Source organism: Aotus nancymaae, unplaced genomic scaffold (assembly GCF_030222135.1).
Source record: "Aotus nancymaae isolate 86718 unplaced genomic scaffold, 86718_ANA_hifiasm-v0.15.2.pri h1tg000019l, whole genome shotgun sequence".
Taxonomy (NCBI): Eukaryota; Metazoa; Chordata; class Mammalia; order Primates; family Aotidae; genus Aotus; species Aotus nancymaae.
Genome location: NW_026988431.1, coordinates 4,264,913 through 4,282,169, shown reverse-complemented (window position 1 = coordinate 4,282,169; position 17,257 = coordinate 4,264,913). Strand labels below are relative to the sequence as shown.

At 36.2% G+C, this 17,257-nt stretch overlaps 1 protein-coding gene across 9 annotated transcripts in view; it reads left to right on the top strand.

Moving 5' to 3' along the window:
• Positions 1 to 17,257, top strand: part of RBMS3 (RNA binding motif single stranded interacting protein 3) — a 1,161,208-nt gene that overhangs the window by 855,446 nt on the left and 288,505 nt on the right. For all 9 annotated transcript variants that reach the window (XM_064378594.1, XM_064378591.1, XM_064378593.1 and 6 more), the window contains one exon: positions 13,846 to 14,003. In XM_064378594.1, coding sequence (XP_064234664.1) covers positions 13,846 to 14,003 — 158 coding nt within the window. The remainder of the gene's footprint in view (positions 1 to 13,845; positions 14,004 to 17,257) is intronic.

Here is a 17,257-nt window from a genome sequence, read left to right as displayed (position 1 = left end):
ACGTTTTGAATCCTATGAATTTTGTGGTACCTTTTAGTAAAACTGAAATTCATCAATCCTTTTTCTATGTAAATTGTATCATATGTAGCCATTGTAAGTATTTTCTCATTTACTTGGGAAGAAAATATAGACAGGAACCCAGTAAAAGTGTACAGCCAATTAACAGGAAGAGAAGGAAAGCTATTAACATTTGCAAAGTGTCCATTTAGTCTTTACAGTAACCTGATGGTGGTAGTAGTATTGATATGCAGATAAATCACCCATGCAAATCTCTGGCAGTTTTTTGTTGTATTGGCATTGTTCTTACTAAAGTATGTGGAAATAATTTTTAAGAATTCATGATTCCCTGTAAGAGTGTGAGTGTGTGTGTGTGTGTGTGTGTGTGATATATATGTGACTTTTCATTCTATAGTACTCTTTTAAAAAATATGAAAGCATATTTGAGATCATCTAGAGGATTGGTTGATGTCCCTGTCTGTGTCTGTATTTATGTCTGTAATTATCTGGTGCCAAAGAGGCCTATTGTCATTGTCTGGGGCTAATGAGGAAGGAAAGAGAAAAGAGGCGGACTAAATAAGTAAATGATACTTTTAAACCAAATGCAACCTGTTACCCTGGCAAGCTACACTCAGATGAAGGTTTTATAGAAAAAGTAGCGGAAGAATCAGAATGTCATGTGGCGCAATGTATACAGCCTATCAATTTCAAAAATATTTAGTGTTGCAGCAGATACTAGCAGATTCACACTGCAAGCGGCAATTTAGATTTGGCAAAGTAACATTATCTATGATACTAAATTAATATTTTAATTGAATTATGATGGTTATACAAGTTAGCTTTTTTGTAATTTTAAAATGTATTTGGCTTAACATTTGTACTCAAACTGTAACAGAGGCATTTATGCCTCATTATATCCTGGCACACATGTCAAGGACTCTTTAATAATAAATATACCCAACTCAATATTGGAAGCCTCATGTATATTTATATATGATATATGGTGATGTCATAACTATATAACAACAGATATATAACATTGTATGTGTATATTTTTTCTTCCCTCTCAAGTGGTCTAATACTAGGGTACATCAAACTTGGCATGACAGATTCTTTCACAGATAATTCTTTGTTGTAGGAGACATTCCCGTGCGTGGAGAATGCTAGTAGCAGCCCCTTCAGTGCAGTTGTTACAAATAAAATTGTCTACAGATACTGCCAGCAGTCCTCTGAGGGGAAAATTGCCCTGTTTCGGGATCACAGGTCTATCCATTTCTCTAAGATGGTAACCACTGCCTCACTCCATGTTGTGGATGAGTTGTAAAGTCACGAAACTATGAAATAATTCTGAAAGCGCATATATAGGCTACGTTATGAGAAGAAAAGCTGGCAGAGTCAGTGAGCATGGGGACAGTAGAAGAGAAATATATCTGCAGTTAAAGAGAATTTATCTGGCTCTTCTTTTATTTACTATTGCCTGTTGATGCCTGGAATCCAGTTTGAATCTACATCCTCATTCTCACTGTATAATCACCTAAGCAGAAATGTTGCCTAAAACCTTTAGTAAAGATCATGAATGAGTGGTAAACAAATCAACTAAACAAATAGACACTGTCCAAGGTACTGTTCAGTATGATAATTGTACGATATTAGGAGAAGCAGATGCTGAATTTCATGTTTGGTATTCTTTCTGTCTCAAGGGAGTACAGTTTGAATGCAAGACACAAAATATAGAGTGTCTTAAATTTCTTTTATAGGCTAAAGTACATGTGATAAATACTTTTATATTTTTGGATTTTTGGCTATCAGTATTAACAGCTTGTTTATTTTTTCAGTTTTTTCATTGTTATTTTTGAATAATTTCAAACTTATAAAAATGTTGCAAAAATACGATAATGCTTTTCACCCAGATTTCCCACTTATTAACATCTCTTACATTTGCTTTCTCATTTTCTCTATTAATATATACATTATTATTTTAAGATGTTTGAGAGTAAATTAAGGATATAATGCCCTGTATCCATAAAAAAGTTTAATTATATGTCCTAATAACAAAGTCATTCATTTACATAACAACAATGAAATAATCAACATCAAGAAGTTAACACTGGTACAATAGAAATGTCTAATCTATAGAACTTAGTTGAATTTCATGTTATTCCATGGATGTCCTTTATAATAAATAAAAATGTTTTGTGTGGGAGGGTTTGGGATCTAGGATTCAATCCAGGATCAAATGTTACATTCGTATGTCTCTTAGTGTCCTTTAATCTGCAGTCATTCTCCTGTCTTCCTTCATCTTGACATTTTTGAAGATTATAGGCCAACTACTATGTAGAACATCCCCTTCCTTAGATCTATGTGATGTGTTTCTATGATTAGGTGAAAGGAATGCCACAGTGATGTGACGTCCTTCTCCGTGTGTCATATTGAGGGGCACAAGGTCCTCATTCATCCCATTCTGCTGATACTACTTTGATCACTTGTTTACAGTGATGTTTGCCAAATGTCTCCAGAAAGACGTTACAGTTTTCCCCCTTGTAATTAATAAATGTCTTGCAGGGAGATTATTTGATTGATGCTTATTTCCTAGTTCCTGTCAAACTTTTACTCACTCGTATTTTTTTTTCATGTTTGTTTGTTTGTTTTCTTTTTTTTGTGAGACAGAGTTTCACCCTTGTTGCCCAGGCCAGAGTGCAGTGGTGCAATCTCGGCTCACTGGAACCTCTGCCTCCAGGTTCAAGTGATGCTCCTGCCTTAGCCTTCCGAGTAGTTGGGATTACAGGGGCACGCCACCACGCCCAGCTAATTTTTTGTATTTTTAATTCAGTTGAGGTTTCACCATGTAGGCCAGGCTGGTCTCAACTCCTAACCTCAGGTGATCCACCCACACTGGCCTCCCAAAATGCCGGGATTACAGGCGTGAGCCACCATGTCCAGCCTCACTCGCTAGTTTTTACATACACTGATCATTCTAACCTAAATAAATTATTACTCTTAGGGGGGCCATGTGGTGATTTTGTTAATGTCAACATCCCTTCTACATTTATTAGTTTTTATTATACTTTAAGTACAAATGTATCTTTTCCGTCTTTAGTAATTCATTTATATCATAAGGAACTCATAGATTGTTACTTTATTATATGGGTTAAAATCATTAATGACATTAAATATACAGATGTTCAGACAGTTTGAATAGAGCTCTAAGAAGGTAAATGATCAGTTATGCACGAGTTGCATTTTTCTCCGCTCTTATATAACATATTAGCTAATATTGTTGTCCTGTTCCAATATTAGGATAATCCAGCAGAGTCTGTTGCTGCTTCTAAGGCTGGGTGCCGGTTTTGCCTCAGTGATTCATTGAGGTGGAGCTGAAAGAGCAGAAGTCCCCTTCTCCTTGGAAGCCAGGAGCATTTTATGGTTCTTAACAGTGCTGAGAATGCCAGTGACTCTAAAGCTGAGGAAAAAAAGGTTCTTAATGAGTTTCAGCATTTTAATGTACTGCAGGTTCCCAATTGTATGAATTTAAGAAGCTTAGCAATTCTGTATCTTCTGAATAATAGCATTTATTTTATACTCTAAATACTCCCAGGGAAGTCTGACTAACATTGCAGCTTCTTTGGTGTAATAGCTTTGGTGGGCTAATTGACTTGAACTGTGGAATTGCTCCTTTAAAAAAAAAAAAAAAAAACCACACACTTTTGATTAATGAGCCCAGTAATAAATCATTAATCTTTGTAGCTCACAAATGATAGAAACAGTGTTATGTTTCCCACCCTGTAATATATTTCTTGATTCTCCTGCTAATATAGTGGCCACATTTTAAGGATCTCATCATCAATTTAATATGCCTGCCTCCACATAATTTAATATAACATCCAGTAAGTTACACCTATGAGAAACACAATGGGACACGTTCTAAATAGTGATAATTGTTCTTTAATGAACATGACTTATATTTAGTTAGTAGCTCTCCTCTTAAAATTTTCTAAATTTTCTTATGTAATAAAAATTATACAAATAATAGTGATTTACTGAGCTTCTGTATTCCTGGAACTCTGCTAAATTTTTAGTGTCTCATAACATTGAATTTCTACAATAACCCTCTGAGGTTGTTAGTATCATTATCTCCATTTATCAGTCAGGAAATTTGCTGAGAAATGTTAATAACCAGTTGCTGTCAGGGCTACCGTGTCATTACACGTTTACAGCTTGTGCCTACTCAAAGTTTTCTAGAGGACTATGAACAAAATCCTTTTTATTAAAATGGAAATGCATAGTTATACAGTCAACCCAAATTGATAATTGTCATTGTTTTAGGGTTTAATGGATCTCAGTGGTTTTTACATTTTACATTTTAATTTTCATGCTCATCATATAGCTGAGATACCATTTAATAACAACAAATAGTTTATATAAAATGATATTAACATTAGTCTTATATGGCCTTGAATGGTTTTAGTACAAGTATGTCCCATGCATTATTTGTGATATACGAAAAAATATTGTTTGTTGTTGATCAGAAATTTAAGTTTAACAGGGTATCTTACATTTTATTGGACAGCCTTCATATATATGACATGGTGTTTGTCACATGAGCTCTGTTGCATAATTCCAGCAGTCATGATTTGTCCTGTGTTCTGGGGGGTGTCAATAGACTACAGTGAGAATGATTGTCCTTGAGTGGAACTCAATGCCTGTAACATCTTTTACATCTCAATGGTACATTTGTGTGTGTTTACCAGAGGTAGATCTGGGTGAGCCTCAGCCAGTCTAAGCTGTCATATTCTAGGTAGAAGATATAAAAATGTTTTGCATCTATTCTATATTTGTATGTGCTGTGGTGATTATTTCAGAAGGAAATTAGTAGCATTTCATCATAAACTTATGGCTGTCTTCATGCCATTTCCATAGTCTCGTTGTTCGAAGCATCATAGTCTTTATCGACAAATCAGTTACAGCTTTCTATTTCAGAGTTCATAGCAGATGGACAAAATAGACATTCCTAGGGAAATCCTTTCTGAGCAATGAATTAGACTCTGAGAAAATGTGAGATTTGTTTACAATATTGAGTAGTTCTCTATAGTTTTGTTTCCTGTTCTCATTTTTGACCATCAGGACTATGAGTACAAAACAATACATATTTGTGATATAGTAATATATTATAATAAAACTATAGAGAGATCTCAATATTGTAAAATGTTAATTTAGCATTTTCTCACAGGAGAAATCATCACGTCAGGGCTGATAACTGGTGATACTGAGCTCAAGTTCATGAGGTGCATGTGGCCCAAGAAGTCAAGGAAAACCAGGGATCCAATCTGGCCACCTCTTCCAGGACCACAGGTAACTCAAATGTAGTCATAAAGACTGGAGATCCTCATGGAATAGTCACTGTCCAACTCAGTTCAAGGCTGCTCAATTCATCTAGAAATAAAAGCCAGCCCAAGCCTTGAAGAATAGCCCAAATGATCAGTGGTTCAACACCGGGCATTGTTTCACAATCAGGTCTCTGCTGAGTTTGTTCTCCAGAATTAAACCATCCACCTGAACTTGAGGACATGAATTCCAGTTGCTGATGCTGTGCTTACATTATATCTGAAAGAATTAAATGCTTCATTTTTAAAAAGTGTTCCTTGGGGACATTGTTCTTATTGTTCTTATTTTTGCTTTGGAAGGAAAAATTTGCAGTCACCTTCCTCTAACTGAATTATCATGCAGAACTAGCAAGAGAAATCTCCTTTTCTCTTTTAGTGGAGACAGAAGGAAATTGAAAATACAGAGCCACCTTCAGTGCTTAGCAAACAGGACAGAGGGCATGTTTTCAGGCACCATTTAAAGGTGAAAGCCTTCTTCTTTGCAGTCCTTCTTTACTCTTCCCTTTGCTCTTTAATGCATTACCTTGGATGTTTGCTGCTTAAGGCATCTTACTTTGCTGGGTCAGAGGCACTGGCTTTGTGTCCAGGGAATGCAGAAGTCCTAGTGGGAAGGTCAGAGCTGATCGTATGTCTTTATTTTTTCATGGCAATACATACATGACAAAACTAACACATTGTATTCGTCAGGGTTCTCCAGAGAAACAGAACCAATAGGATGTCTCTTTCTGTATCTCCCTCACTCCCTCTCCCTCACTCTCTGTCTCTCTCTCCCCTGCAAGTCTCTCTCTGTCCCTCTGTCCATCTCCCTCTCTTCCTCTGTCCCTCCATATGTCCCTCTGTCTCCCCATGTCTCCCTCTCCCTGTCTCTCCCCTGTCCCTCCCTCCCATTCCCTTAGTCTCTCACTCCCTCTTTTTTTCTCTCCCGTCATCTGTCCCTCTCCTCCTTCTCCCCCTCTTTCCTTTTTCCTCTCTCCCCCACATCTCTCCATCTTCCCCCCGCTCTTTATCATATGGACTTGACTCATGAAATTATAGAGGCTGACAAGTCCCAGGATCTTGCATTGGTAGCTGGAGTCCTAGGAGAGCCCACACAGTTGTTCCAGTCTGCAGGCGGTCAGGTTCAAGACTCAGGAAGGGCTGACATTTCAGTCAGGCTCTGAAGTCAGGAAAATAAAGTCCCAGCTCAAAGGCAGTCAGATAGGAGGAAGTCTTTCTTAACTCTGGGGAGGAGCAGCCTTTTTGTTTTATTCAGGTCTCCAACGGATTGGATGAGGGCCACCCATATTGAGGAGAGCAATCTGCTTCACACAGTCTATCAGTTTAAATGTTAAACTCATTCAAAAACAGCCCCATAGAAACACCCAGAAAATGTTCGACCAATCTGGACACACTATAGCTTAGTGAAGTTGACACATAAAATTAACTATCACACAAATATATAACACTGAAGCAAGTATGACCAAAACAGCAGGCTTCCTTCAGTTCTCATCTAGAGCTGCAGTAACTAGCACCAGAAAAGTGAGAGCATTTTTGTTCAAATTAGTATTAAGCTAATTCCAAAATATCTGATGCTTTTAGGGCAGTTTGTTAACATGGAATGCTCTGATTCCTGGTTTTCAGAGTAAGAAAAAACATGCAGTTTTTGTTTGTTTGTTTGTTTTTTGGGTTTTTTTAATTTTTATTTTTTGAGATCGAGTCTCGCTCTGTCACCCAGGCTGGAGTACAGTGGAGTGGCCTCAGCTCACGCCAACCTCTGCCTCCTAGATTCAAGTGATTCTCCTGTCTCAGCCTTCTCAGTAGCTAGGATTACAAGTACCTGCTACAGCGCCTGGCTAATTTTTGTATTTTTGGTAGAGACAAGCTTTCACCATGTTGATCAGGCTAGTCTCGAACTCCTGACCTTGTTATCTGCCCAACTCAGTCTCCCAAAGTGCTGGGATTACCGGCGTGAGCCACTGCATCCGGCCAGTTATTATTAATTTTTAAATTGCTGCAGCATTTAAAATAGGCTGTTCCATTAAAAAAATCTTGCTCCTTTGTAGCCACATTAATTTTCTTTTCTACAAGTAAGAGTCACTGATTAACGATATTTACAGGCAGTCTCTAAAATTGGTCTAGTGTAGTAAAAAGTACTACATCAGGAGTCAAACAATATCACTTATGATATTGCTAATTCACTTACCAGCCACGTGACTCTCGTAACCCGCTTAAGATATCAGACCCAGTTTTCTCATTTGCATCTTTGGGATACTAACTCTTTCCCTATCTACCTTATGAGGTAGATAAAGAACCACATGATATAAAATGACCCGAAACATTTTAAATACTAAAAAATTTGCTCTATATAAGGAAATATTATTATCTTTAGTCAATATATCCATACTCTTCAGTGTTTTTTAAAAAAATCTGTAGTTACATGCTTGTTTTAGAGTTGTTTCACACCTCCTTAGGGTATTTCTGAAAGTTGTGTCATGACTGCTCAGGATAATTCATCTTGAGATAGCATTTTTTCACCCAATAGTTAAAATAATTCTGTAAATTGCTTATACACAACTTTGTGATTTAAAAGGGCTTGGAATAAACATGGAGGTGCAGGCATCTGTTTGATACACTTATTTTCTTCTCTTTGGATACTTAGTAGTGGGATTGTTGAGTCACATGGTAGTATTATTATTCATTTTCTGAGGACCCTCACACTGTTTTCCATAATGGGTATACTAATTTACATTCCGACTAAAAGTATATAAGAGTTTCCTTTTTTCGACATCCTTACCAGCACTGGTGATTTTTTGTTTTTTTCTGATAATAGGCATTCTAATAGGGGTGAGATGATATATCATTGTGGTTTTGATTTGCATTTCCTTGCTGATTGATTTTGAGTATATTTTTTATATATCTGTCGGCCATTGTATATCTTCTTTGGAGAAATGTCTAGTTAAGTTATCTGCCTTTTATTTAATCAGATTATTTATGCTCTTGAGGGTGAGTTGTTTGAGTTATTTGTATATTCTGTATATTAATCCCTTGGCGGATGAATAGTTTGCAAATATTTTCTCCCATTCTGCAGGCTGTCTCCTGACTCTGCTGGTTGCTTCCTTTTAGTTGGATATGGTCCCATTTGTCCATTTTTGCTTTTGTTGCTTGTGCTTTTGAAGTCTTATCCACAAAAAAATCTTTGTCCAGACCAAAATCCTAAACCCTTTCCTTTATGTTGTCTTCTTGTAGTTTTACAGTTTTTGGGTCTCACATTTAAATCTTTAATCCATTTCAAGATTTTGAGTTGATTTTTGTATATGATGAATGATAGGGGTCTAGTTTCATTATTCTATATGCAGATATCCAGTTTTTTAGATCCATTTAAAAATTCAGTGTGTGTGCACATACACACACAGTGGAGTACTATTTAGTCATAAAAAAGAATAAAATTCTATCATGCATGACAGCATAGATGGGCCTGGAGGATATTATGTTAAGTGAAACAAGCAGGCACACAGAAAAATAAATACCATGTGTTCTTACTCATATGTAAGAGCTAAAGAGTTAAACTCATGGAAGTAGAGAGTAGAATTGTGGTGACTAGAGGCTGGGAAGGATAGCAGGAAGGGGGTATATGTGTATCTTTCAATCAATAAGCAGGTACAACATTACAGCTAGAAAGGATAAATAAGTTCTAGTGTTCTATGGCACTGCAGAGTGACTACACTTAACAATAATTTATTGCATGTTTTTAAATAGCTGGAATAAAGGAGTTTGAATGTTCCCAAAACAAATAATAAATGTTTGAGGTTATGAATATGATAATTACCCTGATTCAGTCATTATACATTGTATTCATATATCAGAATATCACTTTGTACCACATACATTGGTACGATTATTACATGCTAATTAAAAATGTTTTTAAAAAAGGACTCGAGAGTATATAAAGTAAGGAAGAACTACTCACTTACTAAGACCCATAGGGTGTCCCATTAGGACAAGAAATAATAGGAATATATTCCCATAAAGCAGTTCTAATCACAGTTTGTTATGCTACCTGCTACTTGTCCACAGTGAAATATATACGGAAATTGAGAGAAAGCCTTTAAAATCTTTTATAACAATTGACATTATCATAATGTCTAATCCAACATGTAATTTGGTGTCTGTTGAATGTGATAATAAAAAGTTGGAACTGGCATTTTGCATAGCTTTTTATTTTATTTTCTACTTATTTTTCTTATATTCTACAAATATATTGATCCATGGCATATCGGAAATAAAAATAGTTCGCACTCCAGGTAGTTTAAAAAATTACTCTAAAATCTCAATTTAGTGCTAGTACTGTAGCTACTTCCTGAGCATTTAAATGTCATTCTATCAAATGTGAATGTTGTCATATTGTTTTTAAGTTTAAAACTGTGTTCTACTAATAGCCCTTTTCAGAACTGTGATTGCATAATGGCCATAATGCATATTCAAAAACACAGATGTAACCTTTGATCTAGATAGGGCAGCGTTTTCTTGTCCTCTACAAGTATTCATTTGGTTAGCCACCTTGAAATGTTCTGAAGTTCTGAAATTGTTTAAACTGCTAAAAAGTAAATGAATGCCGATAAATCATATTCTGACAGCATCCATACCTTAAAAACCTGAGGAAAAAGAAGTAATTTCAGGGAAAATAAATTATTTACATATTTTTGCTTAAAATGACAGATCTGGGCTCCTATTAACAATAAAAAGGATACTTTTCTAACTTTTTTTAATGAACTTTTAGATAAAACTAAATAATAAACTAAGAAATCCGTGTACAGATGAAAAAATGTAGGAAGAAGCCAAAATGGGGGAGTTACTTATAGTGACACGGACAGTTAAATGTAATACATGTATGAATTGTAGTCGTATAGTTTTACAGTCTGATACACACAGCACATTATTCATTCAATGACCATGTGTAGAATCCTAGCTAAGGCTAGGAACTCTTTGTTCAGAGCCTTCACTCTTTACCTCAAGCTTATTGACGAATAGGCAAAAGTGAACAAAACAAGGAACTCAAATGTATTTATTTTTGTCTGTACTGATATTCTTTTGAACTACAACCTGCTATTTATTACTCATTGAATTTTAAGAATAAAGTCAGTGTTGTGAATTGGCAATAACAAAAGATTAAGTATAAAAGACTCTATTTCTAGCCTGTTCTTCTAGCTGAGTGGCCTTGGGCAAGTCATAATCTCACCACTAGCTTCTGCTTTTATCCATCTGTTAAGTGATAAGATTGGATAAGATGACACTGTAGGTCCACTCGGGAGCTGTGTCCACAAAAATATAAGTTAAGATAAAAATTATAAAAAGATCTTTTAAAATTGCAGTTATCCTGTGAAAAACCTTTCTGGAAAATTAAAAGGAAAGTGCTCTGTGTTTCACAGTGCCAGTGAACCTTTTGAAAATGACCATCCATTTACATACACCTGATACATAAATTGAAAGCAAAAATATAAATGTATATACTATTTTAAAGTTTATTCCATGCATGACTTAAATTTTCAACCAATGTATTCAAGACTAATACTGCCTCCATTTCAAAAGACAGAATTACTTAAATAACACTTCCCAATGCCATATTCTTTCTGTGAATACAAATTAAGGAATGACACTGTCCAATGTGCTACTGTCTCTGTGAATACAAATTGAGTTGGCCTTGTTGTTTGAATTTGGATTCAGAAAATAGCTTACCAGGCCATCCCTTATGTACTAAGCTCTGCGTACTTATGGTACACCATTTTGGGCAACTGCAGTGCATTCAATACTTAGGGAATATGGAAATGACTTTGAATTTGGATAAACTGGTGCACTGGTACCTGGAGAAAATTCTAAGATCTGTACAGTACCCTGGGACATTGGCATAGGTTGTGATTATTAACCTGATCAAGGGCAAAGGGGTATTGAATATTGAGCAAATTCCAACACATTCATAGGACTATCATATGCTGTGGCCCACTCATTGGTAAGCTCTGGATTGATGAGGAACTCCAAAGCTGTGGAGCATGTGTTTCTCATAGAACTTCAGTAGTTCTAGACAATGGGGGACTCAGAAATCACATCATAAGAAAATTGTTCCTTTCTCAGTTCTTTTTGGATTCTGATTCTTCCCAGTAAAAAGACTCAATCTGGTGCTAATGTGCTTCTAACACTTCCATTCATTATGAATTCTCTTTGCAACAGAGTCAAGCAGGAGCTCCAAAGCCTTCTGCAAACAGTACCTAGCTATAATTTGAAAACATTAATTTGTTCACTGCTTTTACAGTAACTTCCCATTTATGGAAAGTAATACTGGCTTTTCAGTTATGGTAACAACATAAAGTTATCTTTTCAAATAGATTGTTTTAAGCCCCAGAGGTATGTTTATTTAGAAAAACTTTAAAATAAGTAATAATCTATGACTGGCAAGAATTTCTAAGATTTGGTATTTCAAATAATTGAAGCTTGAGAAACATTGGACTGGTGGATAGTGCACTGAGCTGAAGATAGGAAAATTAGTCACTAAATCTAATTTTAACCCTGTCACTAATTATTAGATTGTCCTTGGGCAAGCTGGTGAATCTTTCATGTCTCCATTTCCTCATTATCCAGTAAGTGTAATGATATTTGCCAAACTACCTTTGGAGCGACAATGTGAAGATTAAAATTAAATGATGAATGGTGAAACAGTATGAACGTTGGAAGTTATATGTAGATAAGGTTCATTATTATGTATTTGAAGTGTCACTTTTTCTTTTTATTTACCACCCCACAAAAAACACAAACAAGATCAAAACCATTTAAAGAAGAATAACATTATCTCTGTTTTTTCTCTAGGACCATGACAGTTATTGGTGGTGGTAGTGATGATGGTGGTGGTGATGGTGGGGTGTGTGTGTTTCTATGGATTTGTGTGTGTGTGTGTTTCTATGTATGTGTCTCTGTGTGTGTTTATGTGTATGTCTGTGACAGAGAGAGAAAAAGAGAGACTGACTTCACTCAGTCTCCTTACATAAACTATTCCTAAATATTAAGGCTCTAGTCATCTTTTCCAGATTAATTATATTTTATTTTTGCTATTTCCCATGGTACTAAAAGCTTGAAAAGTCAACTATGTTTGAAATGAAACTAACAATACATCGTATTCACTCTAAGTTTTAATAAAATATTACGACCTATCTGAATATTTTGAGTTGTTAAAAATACAGGACTTCAGTTGCATACAAAAATTATTTCTTGACCTGAAACAATATTTGGATTCTTGTTTATTGTACTTATTTATTGGTTTTAAAACCATAAAAATCTAATAATATGATATTTTCTTTTCACAAAAGATATTTTACTGTTACATAATGCCATTTCCTATAGACTTCAGGATTTCTTTTTGTAATTTAATCTCTGGCCTATTCTTGAAGTTAAGGTTTTTGTTTTGCTTAAAATATAATAGTTCAATTAGATATTTGATACATTTTGATATTAATGACTAATCCATCAAGTTTTTGACTGTGTTTTATTTGAGACATAAATACAACTAAGTTCTAAATTATTAATTTATTATATAAAATAGAGAAAATTGATACACACAGAAATAATGCTAGCAATCGTGGTTTGGTTTCCCATTCCATTTAGCAAAGCTTAGTTAAGCATTACTGCCGACGAATTAGGATATGATAGACATAATAATCTTATTTGTATATAAATATTTAGGCCTAGTCTAGTATGGCAATTCTCAAACTTAAGCTGTCATCAGGATCACCTGGAGGGCTTGTCAAAACACAGATTTCTTGGCCCATTCTCAGATTCTGCTTCAGTAGTTCTATGGTGGGGCCTGAAAAATTGTGTTTCCAATAAGTTGCCAGTTGAAGCTAAGGCTGATGCTGCATTCCTGGGACTATACTTTGAGACTCATTGGTCTAATGGAAAGCAGTAGACCAGAGCAATAAATCCCATGGACTTTGGTGATAGGCCCAGATTTCAGCCCTCAGTTTGGCACTTATGAGCTGTGTAATTTTGATAAGTTAGAGATCAATTTTGTCATCCATAAAATAATTATATCTGTTAAATATCGAATGAAATAATGCACGTTAAGTGTTTGGAACAATGCTTATGAACTCACTAAATACAATATCAGTAACTAATTGTGATGCTAGTAACAGTGAAAATCATAAAAGGCGTAGTTAATGGGAATAAAAAATATATACACATTTGCCTTAGTTCAATTGCAGTAAAAGTTTATTTGTCTTTCTACGGAAGGATGGACAGAGAGCTTGCCTTTCATTTATCATCGTGTCTATGATAAACATTCTGCACAAGACAAGGCATTAATAAAAAGAAGTAATGCCCCTAGTGAAAGCACTTTCAAGAGCACTTTGGAGATTATAATCTAGATTGTAGTTTAAACAAAAGTTTCTCCATTTGTACAATGCTTCTCACTATTCAGAACTTACTGCCCTTGTTTCTTTCCTTCCCTTAGCAACAGGAGCAAGACCCAACAAACCTATACATCTCAAATCTCCCCATTTCTATGGACGAGCAGGAACTTGAGAACATGCTGAAACCTTTTGGACATGTCATTTCCACAAGAATTCTAAGAGACGCTAATGGAGTCAGCAGAGGTGTCGGCTTTGCCAGGTAAAATTCTTGCTTTATATGTTATCGAGCTTTCCTCAGTGTTCCTTTTCAATTCCATTCCTTTTTAGTACTAGAGCTCTTAGCAATAGAATATGCAAAAAAAAAAACCCCAAAAATTAAAAGTAGCTTATCAAATCTGTCTCCCTCTGTATCTTTGCTTGGAGCTAAAGAATTTCAATATAATTATAAATAAATTGTGCTTGTTAAAATGTACACATAATGAATTTATGTGTCTTGAGTCATAATAACATACATACTCAGTTTCCAGTCCTTTCTGTGCCTGTAGATCAACAAAATCAGATGCTGCCAATACCTGACAGAGATAATAAATGCCCACTACCCCAAAGCAGAAGAGCCCATGTGGTGAACAAAGCATCTCAATGTTTTTTCATTGATTTCCAAAAAACGGTGCTAGCATTTCTCAGTAAAGAGCAAATAAAAGAAAGGAAACATTTAGAGAAAGGAGAATTATAGAGAAGACCCAACGAACCCAGATATACAAGGGAGGTCAAAAAGCCATTTGCATTTAAGAGGCCCTGGTTATGTGTTTTTGATATTTTAGGCAGAACGGGGAAAAAAAATGTATTCCTTTCATTGTAAGAAAAGAAAGAGTAGTTTTCATTTTAACTTTGAAGGAATGTTTACAAAAGAGGATCACAGCCAGGAATGGAGTTTAAATGGTTGTACCTGCTGTGCTTTCATGAAAAACAAAGCGAAAGAAACCACAGAGTAAGAGAAACTGCTCAATGACAATGAAGAAAAATCAAAGTCTTGTCTCTGTGGCTTGGTACGTTTATGTGTGTTTCCAGTTGATTTAACATGGATGAATGGATGGATGTTAAGTGTTACGTGGAAGTCAGCCCATTGCAGACAAGTTTGTTCATCTAGGATAAACTCTGCTGTCACTTGAAATACCATTGCAAGGCTGGGCGTGATGGCTCATGCCTGTAATCCCAGCACTTTGGGAGGCCAAGGCGGGCAGATCATGAGGTCAGGAGTTCGAGACCAGCCTGACCAATATAGCGAAACCCCATCTCTACTAAAAATACAAAAAGTAGCTGGGTCTGGTGGCATGCACCTGTAATCCCAGCTACTTGGGAGGCTGAGGAAGGAGAATTCCTTGAACCCAGAAGATGGAAGTTGTGGTGAGCTGAGATTGCGCCATTGCACTCCAGCCTGGACAACAGAGCAAGATTCCGTCTCAAAAAAAAAAAAAAGAAAGAAAAAGATAAACCATTCCAAATTAACTTCTGTTAACTCACTTTGGAGGATAACAAGTCGTTTTGTATATGTTAACTGATCTCTAACTTTATTTCTTTGGAGTTATGGTTATGGACTGTGTGTTAAAATTCTTCTTATGCTCCATAATTCTCTACACATAGTAAACCAGTAGATATATGCAAGGTGCATGCTTGATGATTTCAATAGAAATAAACAGAATGAAGGAAATCTCCCTGACTTGAATGTGTGCATGAGGCATTCAGGCTTTCAGGACATTGACAACGGTTGATTTTCATGGTCAAGGCAGAGCTTATGACACTGCTAGGATCTCTGGATTTAGCCAATGTAGTTGTTCTTATATAGTGTACAACTGGCTGTTGAGGGCCTGAGCAATGTGGGAATTCACTGAACCAAATACCATGTTTCACTTTACATATCATGCACATTCCTTCGGTTCTTCCCCCACACCCTGCCCTCTAAAAACTCCCCAGTAAATTAGTTTCTCCTTCATTTGGACTCCTGCTGGGATATAAATGAATTTTGAATTTGTTAAGAGAACATATTTCCAAGAAAACCTACAGTGATTTTTCTTTTCCTTAAACAAAGGGTATGTTGGTATAAAGTATATTAGTTTCCTAAGTCTGTCATAGAAAAATGTCACAGACCAGTGGCTCATACAACATAAACTTATTTTCTCACAACTCTGGAGTCTAGAAGTCAGAGATCAAGGTGTCTTTATAGTTGGCTTCTTGTGACAGCTTTTTTCTTGGCTGTGTGAACCCTCTGTCCTCACATGGTCTTCCTTCTGTGCATGGCTGTGTCTCAATCTCTTCTTTTATGAGCACCAAGTCATATTGCATTAGGGCCCACCCTGATGCCCTCATTTTAACTTAATTACCCCTTTAAAGACCCTGTCTCCAAATTCAGTCACATTCTGAGGTATTAGGGGTTAGGACTTACATGAATTTTGTAGGGGACACAGTTCAGCTCCTACCACAAAGACTGAACTATTCATTTCTCTAACATTTATCTTTTCTATAAAATGAGAGTTTGCTTAAAATGAAGCATATTTTTCTTAAGTACAGAATCAAGAAATATATATTCTAAAAGTCATAACCATAATGCTGATATATGATATAATGAAAGAATAAAACTTACAAAGCTATTTTTCTTTAGGAACTGAGGAAGGCTGGGAATATTACATTTTGTCTCTATTCTGAATGCAGCCTCTCTCTCTTCTCCGCTGCATTCTGCATGTAGAAGCCACAGCGAGCCCTTCCGTATTCAAATCTCATCATGGCAGGGTCCTGCTTACAGTCCCTCAGTGTCTCCCTCGCCAAGCTCTCCAGCGTCATCCTTGGTACTGCTCACGTTCCTCCTGGCTTTGTCTCTTTCTGTCTCACATTCAGACACAAGCCTCCCTTCTTGCCTGGTTATACTTACCATGACTCTTCTCCTGACTTCTGCTTACTTGTGTCTCAGGCATTGGCTTAAACATCATTTCTTGAAAGAATTTTTCATTGACCTCCAATCTTTGGCTTTAGACAAAGTTAGGTGCTCTTGTTACGGCTCCTATACAAGTTTGGTTTGTTTTTCTTTCACATAAAATATATCATGACTGCAATGAATTCATTGTTTAATTTCTATCTTCAAATGGATTATACATTTCCTTAAGTCTGTTAAAACACGTGCTCTGAATGAAGAGACCCCCAAACAACAGGCTTTGTGTGAGCAACATGGCTGTTTATTCACCCAGGTGTGGGCGGGCTGAGTCCGAAAAGGGGGTCAGTGTAGGGTGGTGGGAGAGGAGTTGGTTTTATAGGTTTGGGGTGAGCAGTGGAAAGTTACAGAAGTTACAGTTTAGGGTTTTTTTTTTTTTTTTGCAACTTGGGAGGGTAGGGTCTGGAGTCAGGAGGTTGACCAAGGTCGGTTATAAAGTCCAATGGCCTTGTCAGTCAAGGCCGGGATAAGAAACAACAGAAGAATGTCTGAAGTTAGTTAGGTGCCGCAGGAGTTGATGGTTCTTCCGCTTT